Here is a 23,866-nt window from a genome sequence, read left to right on the forward strand (position 1 = left end):
GAAAAAAACAAAAGAAGATTACTGTTATATCTTCTTCCCCACCCCATCCGAGCAACACCCAGCTCCCACCCCACCCTTCGCCTACAATAGAAGCTATAAGCTTAAATAGACTTCAACTTAACCCATGGGAATGTAGGGGAGTCTTACGGAATGCAAAAACTTAACGATTGGGGAGGTAGGGGACTCGTAGGAAATATAAAGACTTGACTTAACCTTTGGAAATGTAGGGGAGTCCGAGTGAATGTAAAGGAACTAAATTGGACGTAAATGCGATTTTGGGATTTAGTCCTCAAATGGCTAAAATTTATCTTATGTCACAGCAAAGCAGTGTGTTTAAATCTGGACGTTGCGCTCTTTTTAGACAATCTCCAATGGTGACCTAAAACCTAAATTTTCCCTTTCCCCCCCCCCCCTCCCAAATCCATTCCAACCCAAAACCTAAACTAAACCTAAAACCCAAAAGGAAGGCAAATACCAGCCACAATTTAGCCCACACCCCAAAACCGACTCGCCCAACGCACTGCACGCGCCAAGGACCTTTCCAGCCGAGGCCCACCCACATGGGGCTGTCCTCCTTGCGTGTCAACATCACTGTAGCCCGACGGCTACTTTTCTTCATCCAACGGCCAGTTTAATTGGACCGTTGGTTAATCCAATGGTCCACATTCAAATTTTTTTTATATTTATATATTTATTGAATCCAACGGCTTGGATCGAATATAATCAAATCTAACGGTAAAAAAAAGATCTAACGGTCAAAATTTAAATCCAACGGCTAAATTAATTAAAAAAAATTATTTAACTTAAAATTCAACCAAAAACTCTATAAATACCTATGTATTTGTTCAAACATCCACACAAAACTCACTTTTCCCCTACAATTCTTCCAATTTTTCTTTCTACCATTTCTTCTCATTTCCAAAATTTTCAAGATGGCAAAAGAGCATGTTAGAGGTCGTAATTTTAAGTTTATGTGGTTTATCTTAATTTTCATGTATTGATTTAGTGATTTTTCAAAATTTATCGGAATTTAAATATTTTTAGGTTAAAATGTTCATAAAATTAATTTAGGATGGTCTATATAAATTTTTTTTTTAAAAGTTAATTTAAAAAAAAAATAGCCTTAATTCATTCTTTGATAATCTGGGGCTAAAATTTTAAGCCAGAAGGGTTGGAGTAGAAAAGCTGTTTCTGGGCTAAAACCTAAATTTTCTGGGCTAAAACCTAAATTTTCTGGGCTAAATATTTTTAGGTTTTAGGTTACCATTGGAGATGGTCTTAGAAATGTATCATGGGCTCAAAATGGAGCTCGACCGACAAATTTGTAATTTCTCGCTACATCCTTTTGTCTTCCTTCAGTACATTTTTTCTTTTATCCACTCAACCATATGTTCTACATCACTATCTCAAAAAATCATTATCATGGAACATGCATTTTCCCTCACTTATAACTTATTTATGGATAGAAAATAAACGATTCTGGTTCTTCAATCTTCGCATGCTGGTGTTTCTTGGACATCAAGCAAATAAGAGGAAATCATTCAAACAAATAAGGAGAAGAATTATGGAGAAGAAACCTCCAAAACCCACAGATGATTGTTAGAAATGACTAAAACAATCATCAATCCATAAGCATCCATACAACGGACATAAGAACGAAATAAATTATAAATCTTGAGGTGGAGTATGCAGCGTTTGGTGGAGTCACAGGGGTAGTAGAATTGTTAAGATAACATATACAGGTGGGAGGATCATCATTTGGAAAGTAGTAGGGATTTATGGAGTATTCAGTCTGAGCTATAGTGAGCACGAAGAGGAAGACACCAGCAATGAGGGAAATAATAGCCCATGGATTCCTGAAATAAGTGTGAACGAGAATGGCGCACCGCACGTTCCAAGGCTTCTTGCAGTAGTGAATCGTGATACACCTTCTTATGCACCGCGTTAAAGCTGCTGTCTGGATCAAGCGTTATGTCCTTAGAGAGCGAGTTGAAAAGATTCGCAACTGCCTCGTCTCTTCCCAGGGCGTTTTGGATGATACCTTTTGCGTGTAGGAGGGCAACGTCTCTGGCATTGTGTCCATGAAAAACATGTAGGATGTGACCTTGTTGCCTGCCCCAACATGGAAGCGCTCAAACGCTATCAGATTCAAGAACATGGACTCAGTGGTGTCATCCACAACGACGGCTGGGAGCCTGGGGACTCCACTGGAGAATGAGATGTCTTTGAGGCTAGTGGTTTTGCTTTTCTTGATTCTGATCCCGGCTTCATTAAGCTATGTTGCTTACCGGATGATTTCATCGTGACGATTCAGTCTGTAGTGAACTGTTTTGCAATATGGCATTAACCCCCAACTAGCGTATGTAAACCAACAGCTACTTGGTATGTGGCTTCTTCTTGTTCTTGTTTTTTGTGGATTGAATTCATCTGAACATTGACTTATGAACTTCAAACCTTAATTTATGAATACGACCTGTCACACGTATTATAATTTGAGTGAACCATTGTTAAAAATATATATATATTATTAGACAACGAGCTAATTGATACGTAACATGTTGATATCAAATTCCCCAAACATTGAATTTCAACTATAGTTTAAATATGGAAGCATAATAACTAACACAAGTGTTATAATTTGAGGAAGTGCCTTGTGGGATGACCCCATTTTTTTGTCATAGATTGTAGTTGTCATTCACATGTAAAAACATCGACATTATAGATCATCTAACATCTTTGTGCCTAAACAATGACTTGTTTGCTTTTCCCCACTCCCCCATTTAAATTACCAAATTGATTGTTTGATGGTGCCTCGGCAGAGTTTCTCTGTCACTGCTTCCAACTCCCATTGCCGCCCCTTCAAATCTCATTTACTGTGCTTCCCATCTTAATCAGTACCCGGAAAATCTGCTTAACTTTGCATTATATAAGTGGGACAAGATGACTCCATGTCACTTTCTATGGGATGCATCACTCCCCTCCTTTCCCTTCTATTTTTGTTAGAAACAGTTAGATACCCAACACATTGGACACCAAGGTTTGAATTTTGAAGGCGGATGTAACCACCCCCTTCTCCTCCGTAGTTTCTTCCATTTCGAGCAATTTGAAAAGATAAAAATTTAGCAGATGTGAGCTCGACCAATTAGTGAGGACATTGTTCTATTCGTAGATTAGATTAGTTTAGAGTAACCCAAAGTACAAAACAAAATTGTTCTATTCGGATACAACTAACCGCATATGATCACATAGTAAGTAGTTTTGTGTTGAATACTCTCGCAACTTCAAAAGGGAGAACATCAAATGTAATGTAACGACTAATTTTGTGTTATACTCTCGCATAAGCGAGAACATCTCTTTACAAATTTTATGATAATAAAAGTCATACAAATTTTATGATAACAAAAGTCATCACGTAATATGTACTATAAGCAAATTTCTTGCCCTTAGATATAATATTTATATTCCTTCCAAATCTCGAGCTGTCTTACTATTTGTACTCCTTTTTAATTTGCTATAGTCTTGGGTGATCACTTGAAGGCATCAAATAATTTTGAACCAGCAGAGACCACCTTATCCAACAATTTCTATTGATGTCTAAAGAAAATACTTTCCAGACATTTCAAAGTACGAGCAATTCCTCGTGGCCTCATGCTTGTGGACGAAAACACACCGACCCATCTATCTCTTGCCACACAGACCAATAATTTTGAAACGAGATTCATTTCGAATCTCGGAGTCCGGAGTCAGTGTACCCATAGATCTGGGCGTTCCTAGAAGAGAGAGATCTAAACTTTCCCATTTGTATAAGATGGTCAGTGAGATAAATCGTAAAATTTAAATTAAGTGGTTCGAATTTCTGAGTCTCCCGACAATAGACACAAATCCGAAAAGGATTTGAATTCAATAATTCTACCTTTTACTAAAATCTTGTTGCTGGGGAATCAGTCAAGGCAACTGTAAAATATTCTAATACAACCATCGAAAGAAACTAAATTGGAAATATAAAGATTTAACTCAACCTTTGGAAATGGAGGGGAGTCCGAGGGAATGTAAAGGAACTAAATTGGATGTAAATCGAAAGGTTCGATTCTTACTACAGAATGTTTTTGGGATTTAGGCTTCGAATGATTAAAATCTATCGTATGTCGCAACAAAGTAGTGTGTTTAAACCTGGACGCTGTGCTTTTTTTGGTAAGGTATCATGGGCCCAAAACGGAACTTGGATGTCAAGACTGTAATTTCTTGTTGCGTCCTTTTCTCTTCCTTCAATACATTTTTTCTTCTATTCATTCGACCATCTGTTCTATGTCACTATTTCAAAAAATCATTATGTGCAACATGCATTTTCCCTCACATATTTATGGATAGAAAATAAACGATTCTGGTTCTCCAATCTTCGAATGCTGGTGTTTCTTGGACATCATGCAAATAAGAGGAAATCTTTCAAACAAATAAGGAGAAGAATTATGGAGAAGAAACCTCCAAAACCCACAGACGATTGTTAGAAATGATTAAACCAATCATCAATCAATAAGCATCCATACAACGTAGTGGGGAAGCTACATGAGGGCGAGGAGTGGCGGCCGCCCCTCCCCTCCCCTCGTCGGAAGTGATGAAATTTCGTGTGGTTTTCTGGCCTTTTGGGTTTCCCTATTCTTTCGCAGCACAAGCTGATCGTGAGCTGTCTTTTTTGCCAATAAAAAAATAAAAAAACTAGGCCAAAGAAAGGAGAAATGAAAATGTGCATTTTGCAGCTTCTGGAAATGGAGAGGTTCTGACGAAGAAGAAAAGAAAGGAAGAAGAGAGACTTTCTCTCTCTCCCATCCCACCCCACATGCCCTTTCAAAATTACAATTTGCTTTTTTTTTTTTTTTCAACTATTGGTTAATCAATTTCCACCACCTAACTTACTATTAATGATTTATATTGGAATTTTTTTTGTTTTTTAATTATTATCCAATTAATTTGCCACTCTTTCAATATTTTTTAAACCACTTGTTTGACATTGTTATTTATCTTAAAATTCACTATAAATTTATACGAGCTTCAAAAAATAATTTGTAAAATACTACGAACTCGTAATTATTTGTTTGTTTTTTTTTCTCTTACCATCAAATTCAACAAAGTAGTAAAGAAACTTTGTCAATTTTTTTATATTATATGTTTTATAATCAATGTTTTTCAGATATTATATGGTATATAATAAATAGACAATTATTTATATAGTATATAATAAATTTATTCAAATTTTCCTAGGTCCTCGCCTAAGTGTAAAGTCATGTCCACCGTCCGGCTAGAACTTAGCATCTTTTAAAACTTTGCTAATTATATAGTTAAGTAATGGGACGATACAACAAGAAATGGTGCTAAGTCATCCTTCAAATAATGTTGTTGTTCAAAACCCTCCTTCGGCTATTTTGAGTAGTCCAAATCCTCTTTTGAATATTTCGGTTAGTGCAAATTCTCCTATGAATATTACGGATAGTTCAAATAATCTTCTTGCAAATCCTGGATTTAGACCTCAAATGAATGTTCACGTTTTTTCGGGACCCTAAACTTTTTAAATTTCTCCCCTCTCCCAAGAATTTCTGGCTTCGCCACTGATACAACGGACATAAGAACGAAGTAAATTATAAATCTTGATGGTGAGGTGGAGTATGCAGCGTTTGGTGGAGTCGCAGGGGTAGTAGAATTGTTAAGATAACATACACAGGTGGGGGGATCATCATTTGGAAAGTAGTAGGGATTTATGGAGTATCCGGTCTGAGCTATAGCGAGCACGAAGAGGAAGACACCAGCAATGAGGGAAATAAAAGCCCATGGATTCCTGAAATAAGTGTGAAACGAGAATGGCGCGCCACACGTTCCAAGGCTTCTTGCAGTAGTGAATCGTGATACACTTTCTTATGCACCGCATTAAAGCTACTGTCTGGATCAAGCGTTATGTCCTTAGAGAGCTAGTTGAAAAGATTCGCAACTGCTTTGTCACTTCCCAAGGCGTTTTGGAGCATGTAGGAGGGCAGCATCTCTGGCATTGTCTATGATGTTGTCCATGAAAAATATATAGGATGTGACCTCGTTGCCTTCCCCAACATGGAAGCTCTCAAGCGCTATCAGATTCAAGAATATGGACGCAGTGGTGTCATCCACAACAATGGCTGGGAGCCTGAGGACTCCCTGGCGAATGAGATGTCTTTGAGGCTGGTGGTTTTGCTTTTCTTGAATCTGATCCCGGCTTCATTGAGCTCTGTTACTGACCAGAAGATTTCATCGTGACGGTTCAGTCTGTAATCTGCGGTGACCTTTCTTGCAATAGGGCTCTCGCTGAAGCTGGCTCTTCCTATACACATCCAATGAATGCTTGCATTGTCCCATCCTTGAGGCTGCTGCACTGGGGGAGTAGAACTCGATTAGGAGTTTGATCACAAACCCTTCATCTTGTCGAAAACAAATGGAGATTATTGCGCAACGAAAAACATCAACAGAGGATGCAGAGTAGTACCTGTTAGAACTTGAGCATCTGACATAGTATACAGACTCGTGTGTTAAAACGTTAGCATCTAACGCAAAATCAATTGGCAGGTTCAAGATTATATTAAATTATTATGCAACACTTAATTTCCTGACATGAGATTGAAACTCTCAACATTAAGGACTCTTACGCCTTAGTGTAATTGCTCTCAACTGCAACCAGCTTGTCAAGAACCAGCATGGGCAGGGCAACTGATTCTCAAGCATTTACATGTCACACTTGATGTACGGCATGATATGGAGCTTCCCCTGATTGCTGAAAATGTGATCATTGGGAGCATAATCATCCATTAAATGAGAAGCAACCTGCACGACTTCCAGCATGAAACAGCCATCCAGAAAAGTTAGCTGCAATAATCTATCCGTTTCATCTCTCCACTCAGGATCAAGCTGATTGTACGATTACTTCAAATCCTGCACCACCTCAGCCAGCACGTTGATGAACAGCTCAACAGGTTTCTCACATCTTTTCAGAAAATGAAGAAGCACGCGGTGCTTGTGCTCCTCCATTGGATTCGAATAAAATGGTAAGGCCCGAAGGAGACCACCTGGGGCTTGTAGGCCTTCATGCTAATATCCGTGATGCAGGCTGGCAGTCTGTATATCAACCCCTGCTCCAATGCTCCTCCTCCTCTATCGAAACATCCTGCATCTGATGGAGCTCTTTGTTAGCTTGAATAATCCACTTCTTGTCTGCCATCGCGATTGGCTGTTCCGCAGGCTGCAGACAACCGAATTTGTTCCCTTATATATGCAGTCTCGAAAATCAGAATCAATATCTCAGGTGTTAATGTGTACAATGTTTCCAATCTTTTGATTCTTGCTTTACAAGCAAGATATTCACTCCGACAAGCTAAAGCAGTAAAGAACAATAATTCGGTCACTACGACAAGCTAGAGTGATTAGGATGAAAGTGAGAGATTTATCGGTCTTAAAACATACCAGGCAACTGCAGTGTGATTCGTTTCCTCCCCAGAAGACGGTTTCTATTCGTTTTAATTACAGATTCACACACTTTTCCTTCTTAGGCTGCTGGCTTGCTATTTGCTCTAAAAGCCTGAGTCTCATGATCTGGTTCTATACACTCAAATACTAGCTTAGATTGGACAACTTACAATCTTCAAAGTATGTTGAAGGCTTGAAGGAAGAAATGAAGAGATTTTGTCGAGCAGAAGGTAGAAGATGGATTACTAAGGAATAAAATCTCTCTTCTACAAAATGGTGATTAGAAAGGATAATTGTCCTTAACGTCCGATCGCTTGTGATACACTCAAAACGAAAAATCATTACCTTCACAACCATGAGGTACTTAATCCAATCTAGTCCTAAATACCAAACGAGTGATTAACCTTAAGGCATTAACCCCCAACAAGTTCATGTAACTAAGAGCTACTTGGTCTGTGGCTTCTTGTTAACGTTGACCTCTAAACTTCCAACCTTGAATATATGACCTATCACACGTGTTATAATTTGAGTGAACCATCGTTGAGAGAAAATAGTATCACTTGACGAAGAGCTAGTTGGTACGTAACATGTTGATAATATATCAAATTTCCCCAAACATTGAATTTCAACTATGAATTTCAAAATGGAAGCATAATATCTAACACAAGTGTTATAATTTGAGGAAGTATCTTATGGGATGAACCCATTTATTGTCATAGATTATAGTTGTCAATTCACATGTAACATTGTAAACATCGACATTTACAGATCATCTAGATCTGTGCCTAAACAATGACTTGTTTGTTTTTCCCCACTCCCCCATTTAAATTACCAAATTGATTGTTTGATGGTGCCTCGGCAGAGTTTCTCTGTTACTGCTTCCAACTTCCATTGATGCCCCTTCAAATCTCATTTGCTGTGCTTCCCATCTTAATCAGTACCCGGAAAATCTGCTTAATTTTGCATTATATAAGTGGGAGAAGATGACTCCATGTCACTTTCTATGGGATGCACCCCTCCCCTCCTTTCCCTTCTCTTTTTGTTAGAAACAGTTAGATACCCAACACATTGGACACCAAGGTTTGAATTTTGAAAGCGGATGTAACCACCCCCTTCTCCTCCGTAGTTTCTTCCATTTCGAGCAATTTGAAAAGATAAAAATTTAGCAGATGTGAGCACGACTAGTTGGTGAGGACGTTGTCTTCATTTTTTTATAGTCAAGTTCGAACTCTTCTCCTCCTAGATTAGATTAGTTTAGAGTAACCCAAAGTACATAACAAAATTGTTCTATTCGGATACAACTAACCGCATATGATCACATAGTAAGTAGTTTTGTGTTGAATACTCTCGCAACTTCAAAAGGAAGAACATCAAATGTAATGTAACGACTAATTTTGTGTTATATTCTCGCATAAGCATCTCTTTACTAATCTTACAATACTAAAAACCATCACGTAATATGTGAGTTAAACAAATTTCTTGCCCTTAAACAGAATATTTATATTCCTTCCAAATCTCGAGCTGTCTTGCTATTTGTACTCCTTTTTTATTTACTAGAGTCGTAAGAGATCATCTTGAAGGCATCAAATAATTTTGAAACAGCAGAGACCACCTTATCCAACAATTTCTATTTATGTCTAAAGAAAATACCTTCCAGACATTTCAAAGTACGAGCAATTCCTCGTGGCCTCATGCTTGTGGACGAAAACACACCGACCCATCTGTCTCTTGCCACACGGACCAATAATTTTGAAACGAGATTCATTTCGAATCTCGGAGTCCGGACTCAGTGAACCCATAGATCTGGGCGTTCCTGGAAGAAAGAGATCTCCAACTTTCGATGTGTATGAGATGGTCAGTGAGATAAAACTATGATGGCCGTAAATTTTAAAATGAATGGTCCGAATTTCTAAGTCTCCCGACATTAGACACAGATCTGGAAGGGATTTGAATTCAATAATTTTACCTTTTACTCAAATCTTGCTGCTGGGGAATCAATCAAGGCCACTGTAACCATCGAAAGAAAGAAAAAAACCATGTGCTCACATGAATCCACGCTACGTGGATCAACTTAATTAGATCTTATAATTATTTAATAATCCGCCCATATTAAAGAGAACACAGAAACAATATATTATTATAAAGATTTATTATAATAATTTAATAGAACTTTATAATAACAACTGAATTAACGATAATAACACTCATACGGATAATGGACAATACAATCAACACGCGTGAATCGATAGTAAAAACAATGGAATACGCAATAACACTGAGTACGTGTCATCTCCTTCCCCAATCAATCGGTGCACTCTGTTTAACGAGACAAAGCGGTTATAATCTTAATGCGACGGACACAACGTCACGAGATGCGCGGTAGCTACATAACATTATCATAGTTCGGTCGGTTTGTAACCTTATACGTCTCTGTCCCTCTGGCACTCTGGTGGCATAGTAGGGTATCGGACTCGGTCAGTGCAGTAGTTGTAGATGGTGTATTTCTGGCGGACCCACCTCAGCCTCCTCCATTGCTGAGCATCAAGGTCTTGGAACTCCCTCTGGTCCCACCATCTCTTACCCTGTGTGTCACAGAACCTGGCGTTGACGGAGGCCTCGCAGCCGTCGATGTGGAAGCCCCGGTACGTGGCGATGAACGGGGCCTTGGACCAATCGGTCTTTTCCAGCCCACCCCTGGTGGCCCAGTCGTCTGCGTTCCACAAGCTGGAGTAGAGCTTCATGGGCTGGTTAAATGGGAATTTCAAACCCAAATCTTTGCAGTTTTTGAACACCCTGATTGGTACGTCGTCCACGAGGAATCTGATTTTGCATGACATGGCGGGACGCGTCAGCCACATACGAATTTTGCTCAAAATGGCCAAACACGATAAAATCATTGAATTTATATCAAAAAATTGTTTCGACCAAAAACAAAAAATGTATGAAAAAAGTAAAAGAAAAGGCAAGAAAAAAGTGGAGATTCCCCCTCAATAATTTGGTGACCAAAGTTCAATGTTTGTCTGTTGAAAAATTGCACGAGTTTTGGACTTTTTGGTCAACATAATACTGAAAACCGGAATAAGATCCTCTCTTGGTCGCCTTTATGGGAGCCAGAAGATCAATTAAGCGTGTCCGTTCATCGTGCAATTAGAAATTATTTTGAATTTAAAATTTAAAATTGAATATAAATAGTAAGTAACGAAAACTGATCATACAATATACGATAAATAAACACAATTAATTGAATTTCTCAATCCCCATAAACAAATCCGGAGAGTACCCTTATCCCTAAAAATCCACATTTGGTCAAATTTTGTCGGAAATTTAAAATTGAAAAGCTTTGATTTACTAGGGTTTGCTGGACTTTGTTTTTTCTTTAAACGGTTGGAAATTTTGAACTCTATGAGTTTGGTGCAAATGTAATGATGGTGGAAGGAGTCTATAATTTATTATCTTTACGGTACCCGTCACGTGATCGTAATTACACAACGAATAATGCAAGAGATGTAATGATTTCTGTTAACATTTTTTCAAACTGCACTATTCACTCGGGTTTAAATTGAAAAAATTAAAAGGAAAAAAAAATAAGATAAAAAGAGAAAACTAGAGGGTTAAAATCATTGCACTTGTTATTTTCCACACAAAACAACTTTGTTCTAATGTTTTGAGGGTCACCAGGATTAGAAATAGCATAAATTAAAAGAAAATTTAATGAAAAAAATTTAAAAAATTTTAACGATAAAAATTAAATAAAAGATAAAATAAATTTTTAACGATAAGAATTAAATAAAAAATTAAATAAAAGATGAAATTTAACGAAAAGTCACATTATCTTATTTTTTCGTTAAATTTCAACGTCGTTTTTTCCTCTTCGTCACGGTACGAATGAAAATATCGAAGGAAAATCAAGAGAAAAAAATGTTCATAAAAACAGAGGAGTTTAGAAACAGGGTTGAAGAAGGGAGAAAGAACTTACACAATCTGGTAGAGATTCCAGAGGACAGCGTAGGAGTGGTAAGCTGCAGTGGGGTCGAACCAGAGGAAAATCCTCTGCTCTCTATCCCCCTTTCCTCCTGTGAACACATTGGTCTGCAGAATGTAGGGCTGCCCTGTCCTGTTCCCCAAGAACTCGAAATCGATCTCATCGTGCTCGCTGTTTTGCGAAGACAGCTGAATAGCAAGCGTAAATCATTTGAGCTCAATGCCCATTTCAAAAGTATTTGGGAAACAAAAGGAATATTATTAAGCAAAAAATGAAAGAAATCGAGAAAAATGCTCACATAGAAAGCAGTAACAGTTCCAGCAGAGTCCCCAGGAACCATCTTAATTTGCATATGGAAGTGGCCGAACAGGTAATTTCCTTTCGATTGGAAGCCAGTACCTTCAAACAATTAAAAACCAATTTTTAGTAAGCCTCCATAACATTAACTGTCAAGCGAGTGTTTACCGCTGTATTAAGTTACTAACTGGTTAACGCTTAAGCGCTACTAATAATATAAGTGCTTTTACTTGTTCCTTTTTGTACCTGTGTACTTGTCGAGATGCAACTGGATCTCATTGCCTCCATTGAAGTACTTGATGTGATCAAATGCCCAAGTGGGCATGTAGTTTCTGCCGAACGGCACCGCAACCGGCGTTTTCAGGGGAGCTGCCATTGTTGCAGAGGCCAAACACAGCAAACTCAAAAACACAGTCCATTGTTTGCAAGAAGCCATTTTCTCTGCACAAAAAAATTTAAAAAAAAAAAATGTTCCCAGAACACCATATTAGTAAAAGCTTGAAACTTGAAAGGATTGAAAGGAGTGTTCTTCAAGATTCTAGAGCATTACCTCCAGCAGAGAGAGAGAGAGAGAGACTTTGAGGTGTGATGAGGAAAAATGAGAGGGGGGCAGCCCTATTTGTAGCGGGGATTTTATCTGCATTTCATAATTCAAGAGTGTTCTGTTCAAAATTTTTAACCTGTGGAAAATTTAATTAATTAATTATTAATGAGATTATTATATATTGCTCGTAGCACTACAGCTGTTCAATTATTTTTCTTTTGGCAGAGCGGATTGGACTTCAGGCGAAAGATAAAAGGATGCGTTTGAAATTAATTTTTAGGCCTAATTGCATTAAGGGTGATAAGGTTATTTCCAAGAAGGTCGGTCAGATAATTCATTTTCGTCATCTGGCACTCTAAAATGTTAATATTTTAATAAAAGTATAAGTCCATATTTGCCTCCGTCTCCAACCAAGGGCCAAAAGCCTATAGGGCTCATTTTAGCCTTATCACAAAAAACTGTATTCAACCGAGCGTCAAATGGTCAAACATAATTTATTATTTAAATTTAAAAAGTATAACAACTTAAATTCAAATCTAACAACAACTTAAATTTAAAAACTAAAACTTATATTTAAAAACGATGAATTAAATTTAAAAAAATACAAATTAAATATAAAAACTACAAATTAAATTAAAAGGAATGGTGAATGAATGATTTAGGTATTTATGGGAAAAAAATTAGAATTTTTAAGAATTAAAAAAAATTAGCCCAAAAAACCTATTAAAAAAAAAATTCAAATGCAACGGCTATTTGAATTTTAGCTTAAGCATTTCTATCGGTTATAACCGACAGGAATAAAAAAATTTCTCGCCAACCCTCCAGCCCTTTCAGATTCCATGGGGGCCTCTCAAATTCCACGAGCCATCTGACCTAGCCTTCGGTTGGAGATGATTTTCGGGCTATTTTCGACCCTCTGGACCCTTCGGTTGGAGATGGCCTAAGATAGTGGCAAAGATAGTACATGTAGTAAAATTAGGATTAAACCCATCTTTTAAGATTAGGCCTAAAATTGAAAATTCTCTCAACTCTTATTATATGTGAGCCTTGATCAAATTTTTAATTTTAGGCTTAAATTCTAATAAACTTCATCACAGGAACTTAAATCTTCTTAATTTTTTTACCGCATAGGTTATCCTCCGACTAATCAATTACCACCGTGACTATTAATTCAATTAGCCTAATTTTTATTGTTGTTGTTAAAATTTGACTCTTTCAAGAGAAATTTTATGCATATTTACATCACAAAATGGTAAAACATGTGTTATAATATAAACCACGTGACTGATATAACTCTTTTTTCAAGAGAAAATTATTATGATGTAATACTACAATGACATGTGTTAATTTTTCCCAATCATTTTATTATTGCCACTTTGACGCTGGCAGTGTAACATGTCAACAACTTGCTCTTTTTTGTAAGATATATTTTTAATATTTATCCACTTATATTATAACACATGTTATACATCTAATGTCCTGAGTAAAAAAAAAAAAAAAAAAAAAAACTCCTCTTTGGCTCTTTTTTTTATCTTTTGTGGCCAATCAGAAATGAGAGGCTGGCTAGTGGCCGATGGCAACTGCAATATACTGCAGTAGGTGGGTTTGGTATGGAGAAAAGCGAGTCTCTTTTAGCACATTTTGTCTTTGTCATCTACTTGGAACACAGCTAGCTCTTTGAGTGAAATTGGCAACTGCTTGCCTCTATTGGAGCAATGTGTCGGTAAACAATAATGGGTTGTTAAAATTGGCAATTGTGGAATCAAAATAAGACACCGACTAAATGTTTAGTGTAATGATGGCACGGTTTAATCATCTTATTAATTCACATGTTATAATATAAATAAGATGTATTTAACAAGGAAAAGTTTTTCGGTTATGGAATATCTAGCAAGAAGCTCAAAAAATATGGTTGAGAAGGTTCTTAGAGAAACTCCAGCCCTCTCTAAGAGGTTGGCCCAAAGCCTAAAAAACTAGGTTGGCACCCAAAAAAACCCCTCCACCCCTAAAAATAAAAATAGACCAGCCCAAAGTCCAAGCCAGTTTGTAGGCCTGCCCAAAATAGATTGAGTGAGGAACCGGCTTATCTGACGTCATGTTAGCGTCCGCGAAGGCTTGATTTTTTTTTTTTTTTTTGCATCACGTGCGTTTTCCTGACAACAAACAGACTACGGGCTCTACCGCTGTAGGCGCACTGAAGGGGCGCAGGACATGGGCCACGTGGCGAGTCTTCGGCCATTAGATTTCGAACGGCTAGTTTTCTGAACCATTGGATTTCCAACTGTCAAAAAATTTTGAATTTCAAACCCAACGGCTAACGACGTGGCAATATCAGGGCCGTCCGATTCCTAGATCAACGGTCCATGATTTTCAGCCAAAAAACATTAAAAAAAATGTCAAAATTCTTACCGTTGGTCACGTGTCCAATTTTGGGTTGCTAGATTTCAATCTTTTTCAAATCCAACGGTCCAAATTAATAAAAATTAGTTAAAAATACAGAAAAAATAAAACAAAACTTTATTATTTTTTTCACCTAACCATCATCTTCTACCTTACATCACATTTCAATATTTTCAACACTTTGAACCAAAGCTTTCATATACTTTTGTGTGCAAAAAATGGCTACTTGGACGGTCATCGAAGATGTTATGTTGTGTGAATGCTGGGTTCAAATTACTCATGACCTGCTTACGAGTAATGAGATGTAGTTGCGAGAACTTTGGAGTAGAATTACTACAACGTTTTGCGAAAGGCTTGGAAAAGACGCAAGAAGTAGTCAAGGTCTTCAAGGTCGTTGGAAAAAAACTCAACAACTCGCTTACTTGTTTGAAAAACAGCCTCTCTTAGGCTTCCACTAATTTGAGTAGTGTTAGAACTTTTGTGGATCAGGTGACAATATTTTTATTTATTTATTTGTATCCCACCCGCATCAATATTTTAATTTATTTATTTGTATTACACCCACATTTTATAATATTGTCTTATCCCACATTTTATAGACACTTCAAACACAAGCATGGTACAATGTGAACAACAAAAACAAATCATTCACCATATGGGAATGTGGGAATGTTGGAATGTTGTCAAAGATTGTCCCAGATACAAACATGTGCCAACCGGTCCATAAGTTGTCATGCACGGCATCCCTCTACATGGTTCGCTAGAAGCAGACCCAGACCAATAGGAATGCGACACATGTGAATAGTAGGAAGGGCTGCCTGAAGTAGTGCCAGAGCCGACTCATCGGTCCCTACGGCCTCAAGGTAAAAAGGCGCCAAAGAAAAAAAAGAGTTCTTCCAAGAATGACTACACAAAATATATGGATGACCTTGCTCGCCAAGGTGAACTGACCATGGCACAGGATGTGGCTAGAGATAAGGCAAAAGCTACGACTATGCAAACAATCTTAGCATCTACTGAGAGACATGATGCGACTAATGAGAGACAAAGAGAAGTTGAGAAATGGAGATGCTTAGAGCAGAAATGATAGCTCAAGCAAATCGTGATACTATAAACAAGCCTTTAGTAAGAATGTCTCCGAATTCTAAATATTTTTGGACATAAAAAAAAAAAGGGCGTGATGCGAATAAGGCGTGCAAGAAACAAGGGAACAAGTTGAGGGGGTTCTAGGTACACATATCCTAGCAACGAAGATCCTAGCACCACATATCCTAGTAACTCTGACTTTATGGAATTTCTTATTTATTTTTAGTACTTTATGTAATTTCTTATTTATTTTTAGTACTTGTTAACCTTAAAAACTACCAAGCCTACGTGACTCGCAGGCCAAGTAATTAATGAGCTAACTACGTCCTTCGGTTATGTGCGGGGCGTGCCAACTCGTCTGCTGAGATCGGCCGAGGAGTAAAATGTGTTGATGTTGCGTTGAGCGCCCTGCTGACTTCTTGATCTTGCGACTGCGACCGAGGAAGGAACACGTCTCGACCTTCGGGTTCTAGAGCCTGAAAACAAGGGTGCTAGTCTTGCGAAGTTCACGGATCGTCGGTGCCAAGTTCGGTCACGGTGATAATATTCGTAAGAGTATAAGCATGCCGAACCGGCGCCAAACTATACGGACATAAGTACTCAAAAGAGATGTATGTCTTGATGGTAAATGTGGTTCGGCCGTCAGAATGCTGAACTCTAAAACTTACTTGTGAAAATATCCAATCATGACACAATTCGGCGTTCAATGTGCCGAGCCCAGTAATCTGTAACACATCACTTCGCCGATAAGGCTAATGAGATAATCTCTGCCAACAAGAACACGAAAATCCTTCTTGGTTGAGACTTGGATAGATAACCAGTCAACCTCGACACAGTGCTGTTTATCCAAATTGAAGGTGCTCCGCATTCTACGGCAGCAGTGTTGTTTATCCAAACTGAAGGTGTCACTAGTTGCCTTCACAGTGCTGTTTATCCAAACTGAAGATATGTCGGCGGGAAAAAGAAATAAAAATCTCAAAGTTGTTGAAAGGTTTCGCGTAGAGCGAGAGTTTGCGCATGGCAGTTTGTGTGTTGAATTGGAGGGCTTTACTGTTGTCTACCACTTTATATTTATAGGGTTGGATATTTGCTTGATGACACGCTATAAAACCCATGCTATAAACAACTTTGAACAATCCTTATTTAGCCGTTCCCAAGCACATATGGAGGGTATTCCTTTGATCTTTTCTTGATAATTATTGGAAAAAACTCCATAATTATCTCTTTTTAATTGACCACATGTGACCAAACAATGATGGCTTTATCCCATCGTCATGTGATCCATGGTCAAGAGATCACCATGTCACTATCATTGTGCTAATGGACTCTTCCCAATGTGTCCATAGGTTGAAGCCTACTCTTTTGTTCAGATGTCATCCTAATCACATCACCATTTCATAATTTCCCCTTTATCCCATGCATGGATTAATTGCACGAAACTAATCTAGTAGTAACTGTATTGCCACGTGAATCTGCCAACACCAATATGTCGAATATCCCCAATTAATTGTGAACTGCAGTTTAGAGATATTATTTGCATCACGTTTATCTTGTACAAGATAATTCATTATTTATCATAATTATTATGATAAAAAAATCATAATATTATCTTTTGACAATAATAAAATTATCTTCATTTTTATCCGACGGTGTGAAGCTATGCTTACTCAACAGCCTTAATTGCATGAACCGCTAGTGTAAATTTGGGTCCAAACAATACTTTATTTAAACACACAAAATAAAATTACATAAACACACCAAAAAAAATTACAAAAACACACCAAATAAAACTTAAAAAAAAACACACCAAATAAACTAAGAACTTTATTCTTCGACCACAAACTCCTTTCAAGTTTCTTTACCTTGTTTCAATCCCCACATGTGCTCAATCAAGTCACTTTGACGACTTAAGTGCATGTATGGTTGTTGCATTGAAGTGTACCGTTCAATGATCAATTAATTGTACCGTCTATCCCTTTTCCAATGGCTGGTGTTGCATGGTATCTTCGGTGCGGTCATGAGCACAATATATATATGTTCTAGAATTGTTCATCGTGTCCGGCTCGTATTCATCGATTACATCATAATCATACTCATCTTCCATAATCATGTTGTGGAGAATGATACACGTCATTATGATGGATCGAAAAGTCTCTACATCAAACAATCTGATAGCAGGCCTGCCAATCGCCCAACGAGCTTGCAGGATATGAAAACAACGCCCCACATCTTTCCTACACCCCTCTTGACATATTGCGAAGTGTTTTTCCCTTTCACTTTATGGATGTGGCACTGTTTTGACAAACGATGTCCACCTTGGGTAAATGTCGTCTGCTAAGTAGTATGCTCCGTCGTATTTATGTCCATTGACCCAATATGGACTTATATGTTCATCATCCTCTTCCATTACGAACGCCTCATCTCCACCATTCTCGAGATTGAACAATTCTTCCTGTTCAGCCAACAATTTTTTCTGTTGCTCATCGATTTCATACAATCTCCTTGAAGAAGACGTTGTAAGAACTCAAAATTTAAAAATGATGAAGAAGGATTATGAGCTTGTTGGAGTTTGGTGTATGAATTAGGATGAATGTAGGGTTTATATGGATAAAAAAAAAAAGAAAAAAAAAGAAAGAAAGGATGAGCTTGTGGATAATGCCATGTGGCACTACATAAGTGGTTGAAAATCTTATCGAAATCTATTCGAAATGATTATAAAAAGATAGTGACACGTGGCACGACGGATTGGTTCAAAATCTTATTGGAGATCTATCTACAAAAATAGTACTTTCAGATAATAACACGCGGCGTGACAAGAATAGTTAAAAAAATCCTATCTGAAATTAAAAATAAAATTATTTTTTAATTATTTATTGTAACAGCCCGTTCCGAAAATTTTAAAACGTACGCGTGAAAAGACGATGTTGCCCCTAATGTGATTTTTCGTTGTGTGTATGTTTTTGGGTTTTTGTTGGCATGTTTTGGGCCACACACACTCTCCTACACCCCGCACCCTTTTCCCTTATCCCTGCACCCTATCCCGAGTTCCCTTCCCTTCCCATTTCCTACCCATGTGTACGGACACACACACAAACACACCAAACCTTCACAGATCGAAGAAATAAAGTACATATCCATGCTCGTGAGGTTCATTGGAGTCCAACCATACCCATTTCAGGTAAGAATACCTTCGTTTTCACGTCGAACTCGGGATACCCAATTTTGGGTACTGTTCATGCACACGTAATTTCTTATGTTTTTGGGAATTTCAAGCTTGTAGGAAGCTTGGTGAGGTCCTTAGGAGGCTCGGGGTGGTTCGTTTGAAGGTTTTGGACGTCGGGATCACGAGTTTCGAGGTTGGCCGAAGTTTGGGGTATTTTCCAGGCGAGATTTCGTGAATTTTAGCACTTGAAAGTGGTATGATCTTGTTCCTCTCGTTGTAAGCTTCATTTTGGTACCAATTTTGTGAAATTTGGTTGAAAAACGAAAAAGATATCACGATTTGAAAATTTCCCGATTTTCCGGCGCTGGAGTCTCGCTGGAGAAGACGACGGAATATTCCGTCAGTTTGGACGGAATATTCCTAACGCCATTGACGGAATCTGTTAAAGATAACGGAATATTCCTGACGGCGTTAACTGACGCCGTCAGCGTGCCAGGCACGTGCCTACGCGTGGCCGGCGCGTGTGGCCGTGCCTTGGCCAGCGCGTGGGGGCGCGTGCAGCGGTGAAAAATTATTTTAAAAATATGGGGATGATCCTGAGGTTGAGTAGATCACGTTGGTGTATTCATACACCTCATTTGAGCATTGTATGAGAAGTTATTTCTTAAGTTTGGTTATGTGCTTTAAAATTAACGTTTTTATAGTTGTTTCGCATATAGGTGAATCCTATCCCGAGGACGAGCGTGGTCACTCGAGGCAGGGGGTTACGACCCTTCAACTTACCAGTGAGTGGGCTTTTGGTTTTCCGTATATACCTATATACTTATATTTTCCCAGAAATTGATTTAAAACGTTTATTCGTTATATGCCATAAATTATATTGCCGTTTGTTACACATGATTAGTTGCATTTATATATGTGTGTGTATTGGTGATGCGGACGCACAGGTAAGTGCCAGGTGAGTTGTGATTTATGTTTACATTCAGTAGTGATTTTAAATGCATAGAGAGCTCATAACCTGCACCCCCGGTGTTAGTGCTCCCGCCCAGAGTTGGGCACAGTCCTTCACGTGATGTTCACCTCCCGCACCACACGCTCAGCTTGGATCCAAGTTAGGTGCACAGTCCTGTCGTACAGACCACTCTAGGTGGTTCCGACTCGTAGGTGACCCGCGATTATTCGCACAGCCTTCACGTGATCGTAGCACTTGAGCGTATATATATGTTACACCTAGGCTTGTCGTACAGACCACTTTAGGTGGTTCCGACTCGTGTGCAGGTCTAGTTACTGAGATTGAGATTTGAGCTCTAGATTCAGCCGTACAGGTCACGTTAGGTGACTCCGGCTGACAGTTTAAATGATATTGATGCGATATTATCTGAGCACTTGCATTTCATTTTGAGGTTTTGGCATAGTTTATTCTTGAGCATGATTGGCATATAAATATATATATATATATATATATATATATCTATTTTCTGGGAAGTATACAGGTTTTACGGCGAGGGGTTAGAACTTATTTATTAAATGGTTTTCGAAAAGCTTTGTTTTTGCCCACTCACGCTTTTGTTTTGCGTCCCTCCAGGTTCTAGTTAGCTAGCACGTTTGGTGGTTTCCCTGAGGATTTTCCCGACATATCTGACAGACGATCACCAGCGTAGGACCACCTTCGGGTGTACTTTTGTTGCGTCATTTTCTCCCGGACTGCTTTAGGCTTTATGCTCTGAACTTAGCATCACACTTACGCTGCACTTGTTGTTATTACTTTATGTAAGACTAGTTTTTATCTATTCGTACTATTTATATTATTATTTTATTAGCTTCCGCACTATGCACATGGTTACGTTACTTCCACGTGACGGCCAGCATGCCCTGATCTCGATCGGGGTGTGTCATTTATAAAAAATTAATATTTTAATATGAATTGACTAAACTTTGGCCCAACTCATTTTTTAGAGGATGAAGATGTATTTGGTTAATTACTATTTATTGTGATCAATTATTATTTATTTGAGTGGATTAAATAAATTTTGAATCATTGTATTTTTTAGAAGTGAGTTGCTTTTATAGGGTACTATGACTATCTGGTATAGGACTCGAGACTGGCCACCAACTATTCAACGAAATGTCTCTTCGGTGGATCTTAGTCAAATTCAACACGTGTCAAATGCTTGTATCACCAACTATCGGAAAGCCCACTACGCTGTCGAAGATATGTTTCAATAAAAAATCTTTGCTGGACTAAATTCGAATTTCTCTTAGCTACGCCTACGCACAATATTTCTGTAGAAAAAGTTTTAAACCTTTATTTAAATACAATGAAGTATAATTTTTGGATCTCTCATTGAGCTAAAGTATACTATTAACATGAATTAGCTAACAACATCTCATGCCAATATTACAGTCGCACCTATAAAACAAATAGCGATGAGTAAGGAAATGATTTAACTAAGCATTTTTCCAAAATGCGGTTTAGTGATATTTCTCTTCACTTGTAAGTGAGAAGTCTAAGGTTCGATTATCTCCAATGACGAATTTGAACCACGCTATTGCTAGTCTATTGTGAAGCTAAGCCTACGCTCTCTTAATATAGATAATATTGTTTGTTAAAAAAAAAAAAATTCCAAACTACTTTTTTCCTCAAAAGACTTATTTTGTTGTAATCTCGTTCCACAATTAAGCGTTTCTCCAAATTGCTATAAATACACCCGAGGCAAACTTGGCATTTTATAAAAGATGTAGGGGTATAATGTGTAGAATTCATGCATTCTTGATTCCCAGAGGAATTCAATTACCACCTCTCACCAAGGAATCCAATTCCTCCAAAAGGAGGAGTTGAATTCCATTTTTCTTTTGAGCTCTACACAGTTTTAATTCCTTCATATCTTAATAAACACAAAAATAATATGTAATCGGAATCTCACTCCTCATTTTCATTTCGATAACACGCCTTAGGATTACCATGACACTCAAGAGTAACAAAATATTGAGAATTGTTTATGCACTCTTTCCCACAATGCACATCTATTTTTACTTTAGACTTTTATATCAAACAAAATAAAATTAAATTAAAGAGTACAAAATAAAAAGAGTAATGCAAAAGGAGGAAAAATAATATGCAATAATTTGTGTATAAGTTTTAACTTTGGATAATGTTAGGAAGAATAAATTTATAGATAAAACTTGCAAATTAAATAATATGTTATCAATAAAAATAAAAACGTTTATTTACAATTAATACAATTAAATCATCAACTTCCATATAATTCATTTTGTACAATTTTATCTATAAATTTAATATCTATATCATTATCTTATCGTCCCGGTGCAGGAAAGTCTCTTTCGAAAACCTAGCTAGGGCATTGGGGAAATTGTAACTCCATACTCATGGGTATTTTGTTTTCTTTATTTCTTACCCTAACCACCATGGAACTGGTTTCGTCAAGTGCAAAGTGCAGAGTCCAGAGCACAGGCTTTTGTTATTAAAGATCAACTTTAAAAATTATAAAATAAAGTGAAAGGGAGAAATAAGCACAGATATTTGTAACGCACGTGCGGGGGAGATTTTTTTTATGGTAATCGAAACACGAAGTAATAATATAATATGATATTATACATGTAAAAGAATATATTTTTTAAAAAAATTAATGAAAATAATTTGAAAACTTTAAGTTTTAACAATAAAAATAAAATAAAAAATATCAAAATTGATTTTTGAGTGTAAAAATATGATTTTAGTTAAAATGAACAATACCAAATTTTTTTTTGTTAAAAATTCTTTTTTTTAAAATGTCGATAAAAATAAAATAAATAATATCAAAATTAATTTTGAGTGTAAAAATATGATTTTTAGTTAAAATGAACAATACCAAATTTTTTTTTTTTGTTAAAAATTCTTTTTTTAAAAATATGATTTCACTGTATAATGATATATAATATATGTGCTCGTATTTGGAGTTTCCTCGTGCAGACGACTTGTCAGTGCTTTTCAGTTTCCCTAATGGGATGATGACACAAGCTCTATAGATACATAGCTCTCTACTGATCTAGGGTGAATACAGCTTCATTCCAGGATAAGTTTTTCTTATTTTTATTTCTTTGTTTAGGATTACGTAGTTAACAAATTAGTGAGTTAGAGCAACTCGGCATTGGAAATGGATCTTGCGATGCGTGGTGGTGTGTTGGTTGCAGTGAGAAGTTTTCAAAACCGGAGATGAACAATGTGCATGGATGGATGTGTCATGTTTTATGAAAAGAATCCGACGAGAATGTTTTTCTTGCACAAAAATCCCAAAAAGAAAAGGAAAAAAACCCTAGCTTGACGACTAAACCAAACACAACATAAGAATATGGGGGAGGGTTTTGGTTTTGGAAAGTGAGGAAAAAGCCAAAGAAAAAACAAATAAAAAAGGAGAGGATGGAAGAAAGAAAGAATCATCGGCGGGTGAGATTGGGGTGCACATGAGTAGATCAATTTAGAACAACAACATGTGGATGGTCTGCAGTGAGCAGCAATAGTAGCCTGAGCACATGACATGAATCCTCTCAATCTAACATAATAATTCAAAACATTTATATGATATATTGTCAAATCCCCTTCAAATCCACTAGCTAGCTAGTTTCGGATTGTTGATAGCATAGTATGTGTCAATTTGTGATGTGTTGAATAATCCTCTATATGTATCTATTGTGAATTTGCGTTGTGCTAGAAGATTTACGTGGTAAGGATTTATCTACATGTTCACGTTCTATTCTAATAAAATAAAAAAGATGTATAAGTTTATGTTCGTATATATTTGTTTTATTAATAAAAAACGTTATATGATGATGAATGCATTCTATGTACATTGTTTTTCAATTCCTTTATGATTTTATTCTATATGTTGACATTCTATTCCAATAAGATAAAAAGATGTAT

At 37.2% G+C, this 23,866-nt stretch overlaps 1 protein-coding gene and 2 pseudogenes across 1 annotated transcript; all 3 read right to left on the minus strand.

Moving 5' to 3' along the window:
* Positions 1-1,621: 1,621 nt before the first annotated feature.
* LOC148691964 (UPF0481 protein At3g47200-like) lies at positions 1,622-2,344 on the minus strand (annotated as a pseudogene).
* Positions 2,345-5,514: 3,170 nt separating this feature from the next.
* LOC137736237 (UPF0481 protein At3g47200-like) lies at positions 5,515-7,231 on the minus strand (annotated as a pseudogene).
* A 2,354-nt stretch (positions 7,232-9,585) lies between these two features.
* Positions 9,586-12,444, minus strand: LOC137736725 (xyloglucan endotransglucosylase protein 34). Its single transcript, XM_068475965.2, has 5 exons — positions 12,306-12,444; positions 12,002-12,196; positions 11,757-11,857; positions 11,453-11,646; positions 9,586-10,296 (listed from the first exon to the last, which is right to left on the minus strand). The coding sequence occupies exons 2-5, from the start codon at positions 12,189-12,191 to the stop codon at positions 9,897-9,899; spliced, it is 885 nt and encodes a 294-aa protein (XP_068332066.2). The 5' UTR covers positions 12,192-12,196; positions 12,306-12,444; the 3' UTR covers positions 9,586-9,896.
* Between the last annotated feature and the right edge of the window lie 11,422 nt (positions 12,445-23,866).

The sequence above is a fragment of the Pyrus communis genome, chromosome 13 (assembly GCF_041283825.1).
Source record: "Pyrus communis isolate YQ-2024b chromosome 13, ASM4128382v1, whole genome shotgun sequence".
Taxonomy (NCBI): Eukaryota; Viridiplantae; Streptophyta; class Magnoliopsida; order Rosales; family Rosaceae; genus Pyrus; species Pyrus communis.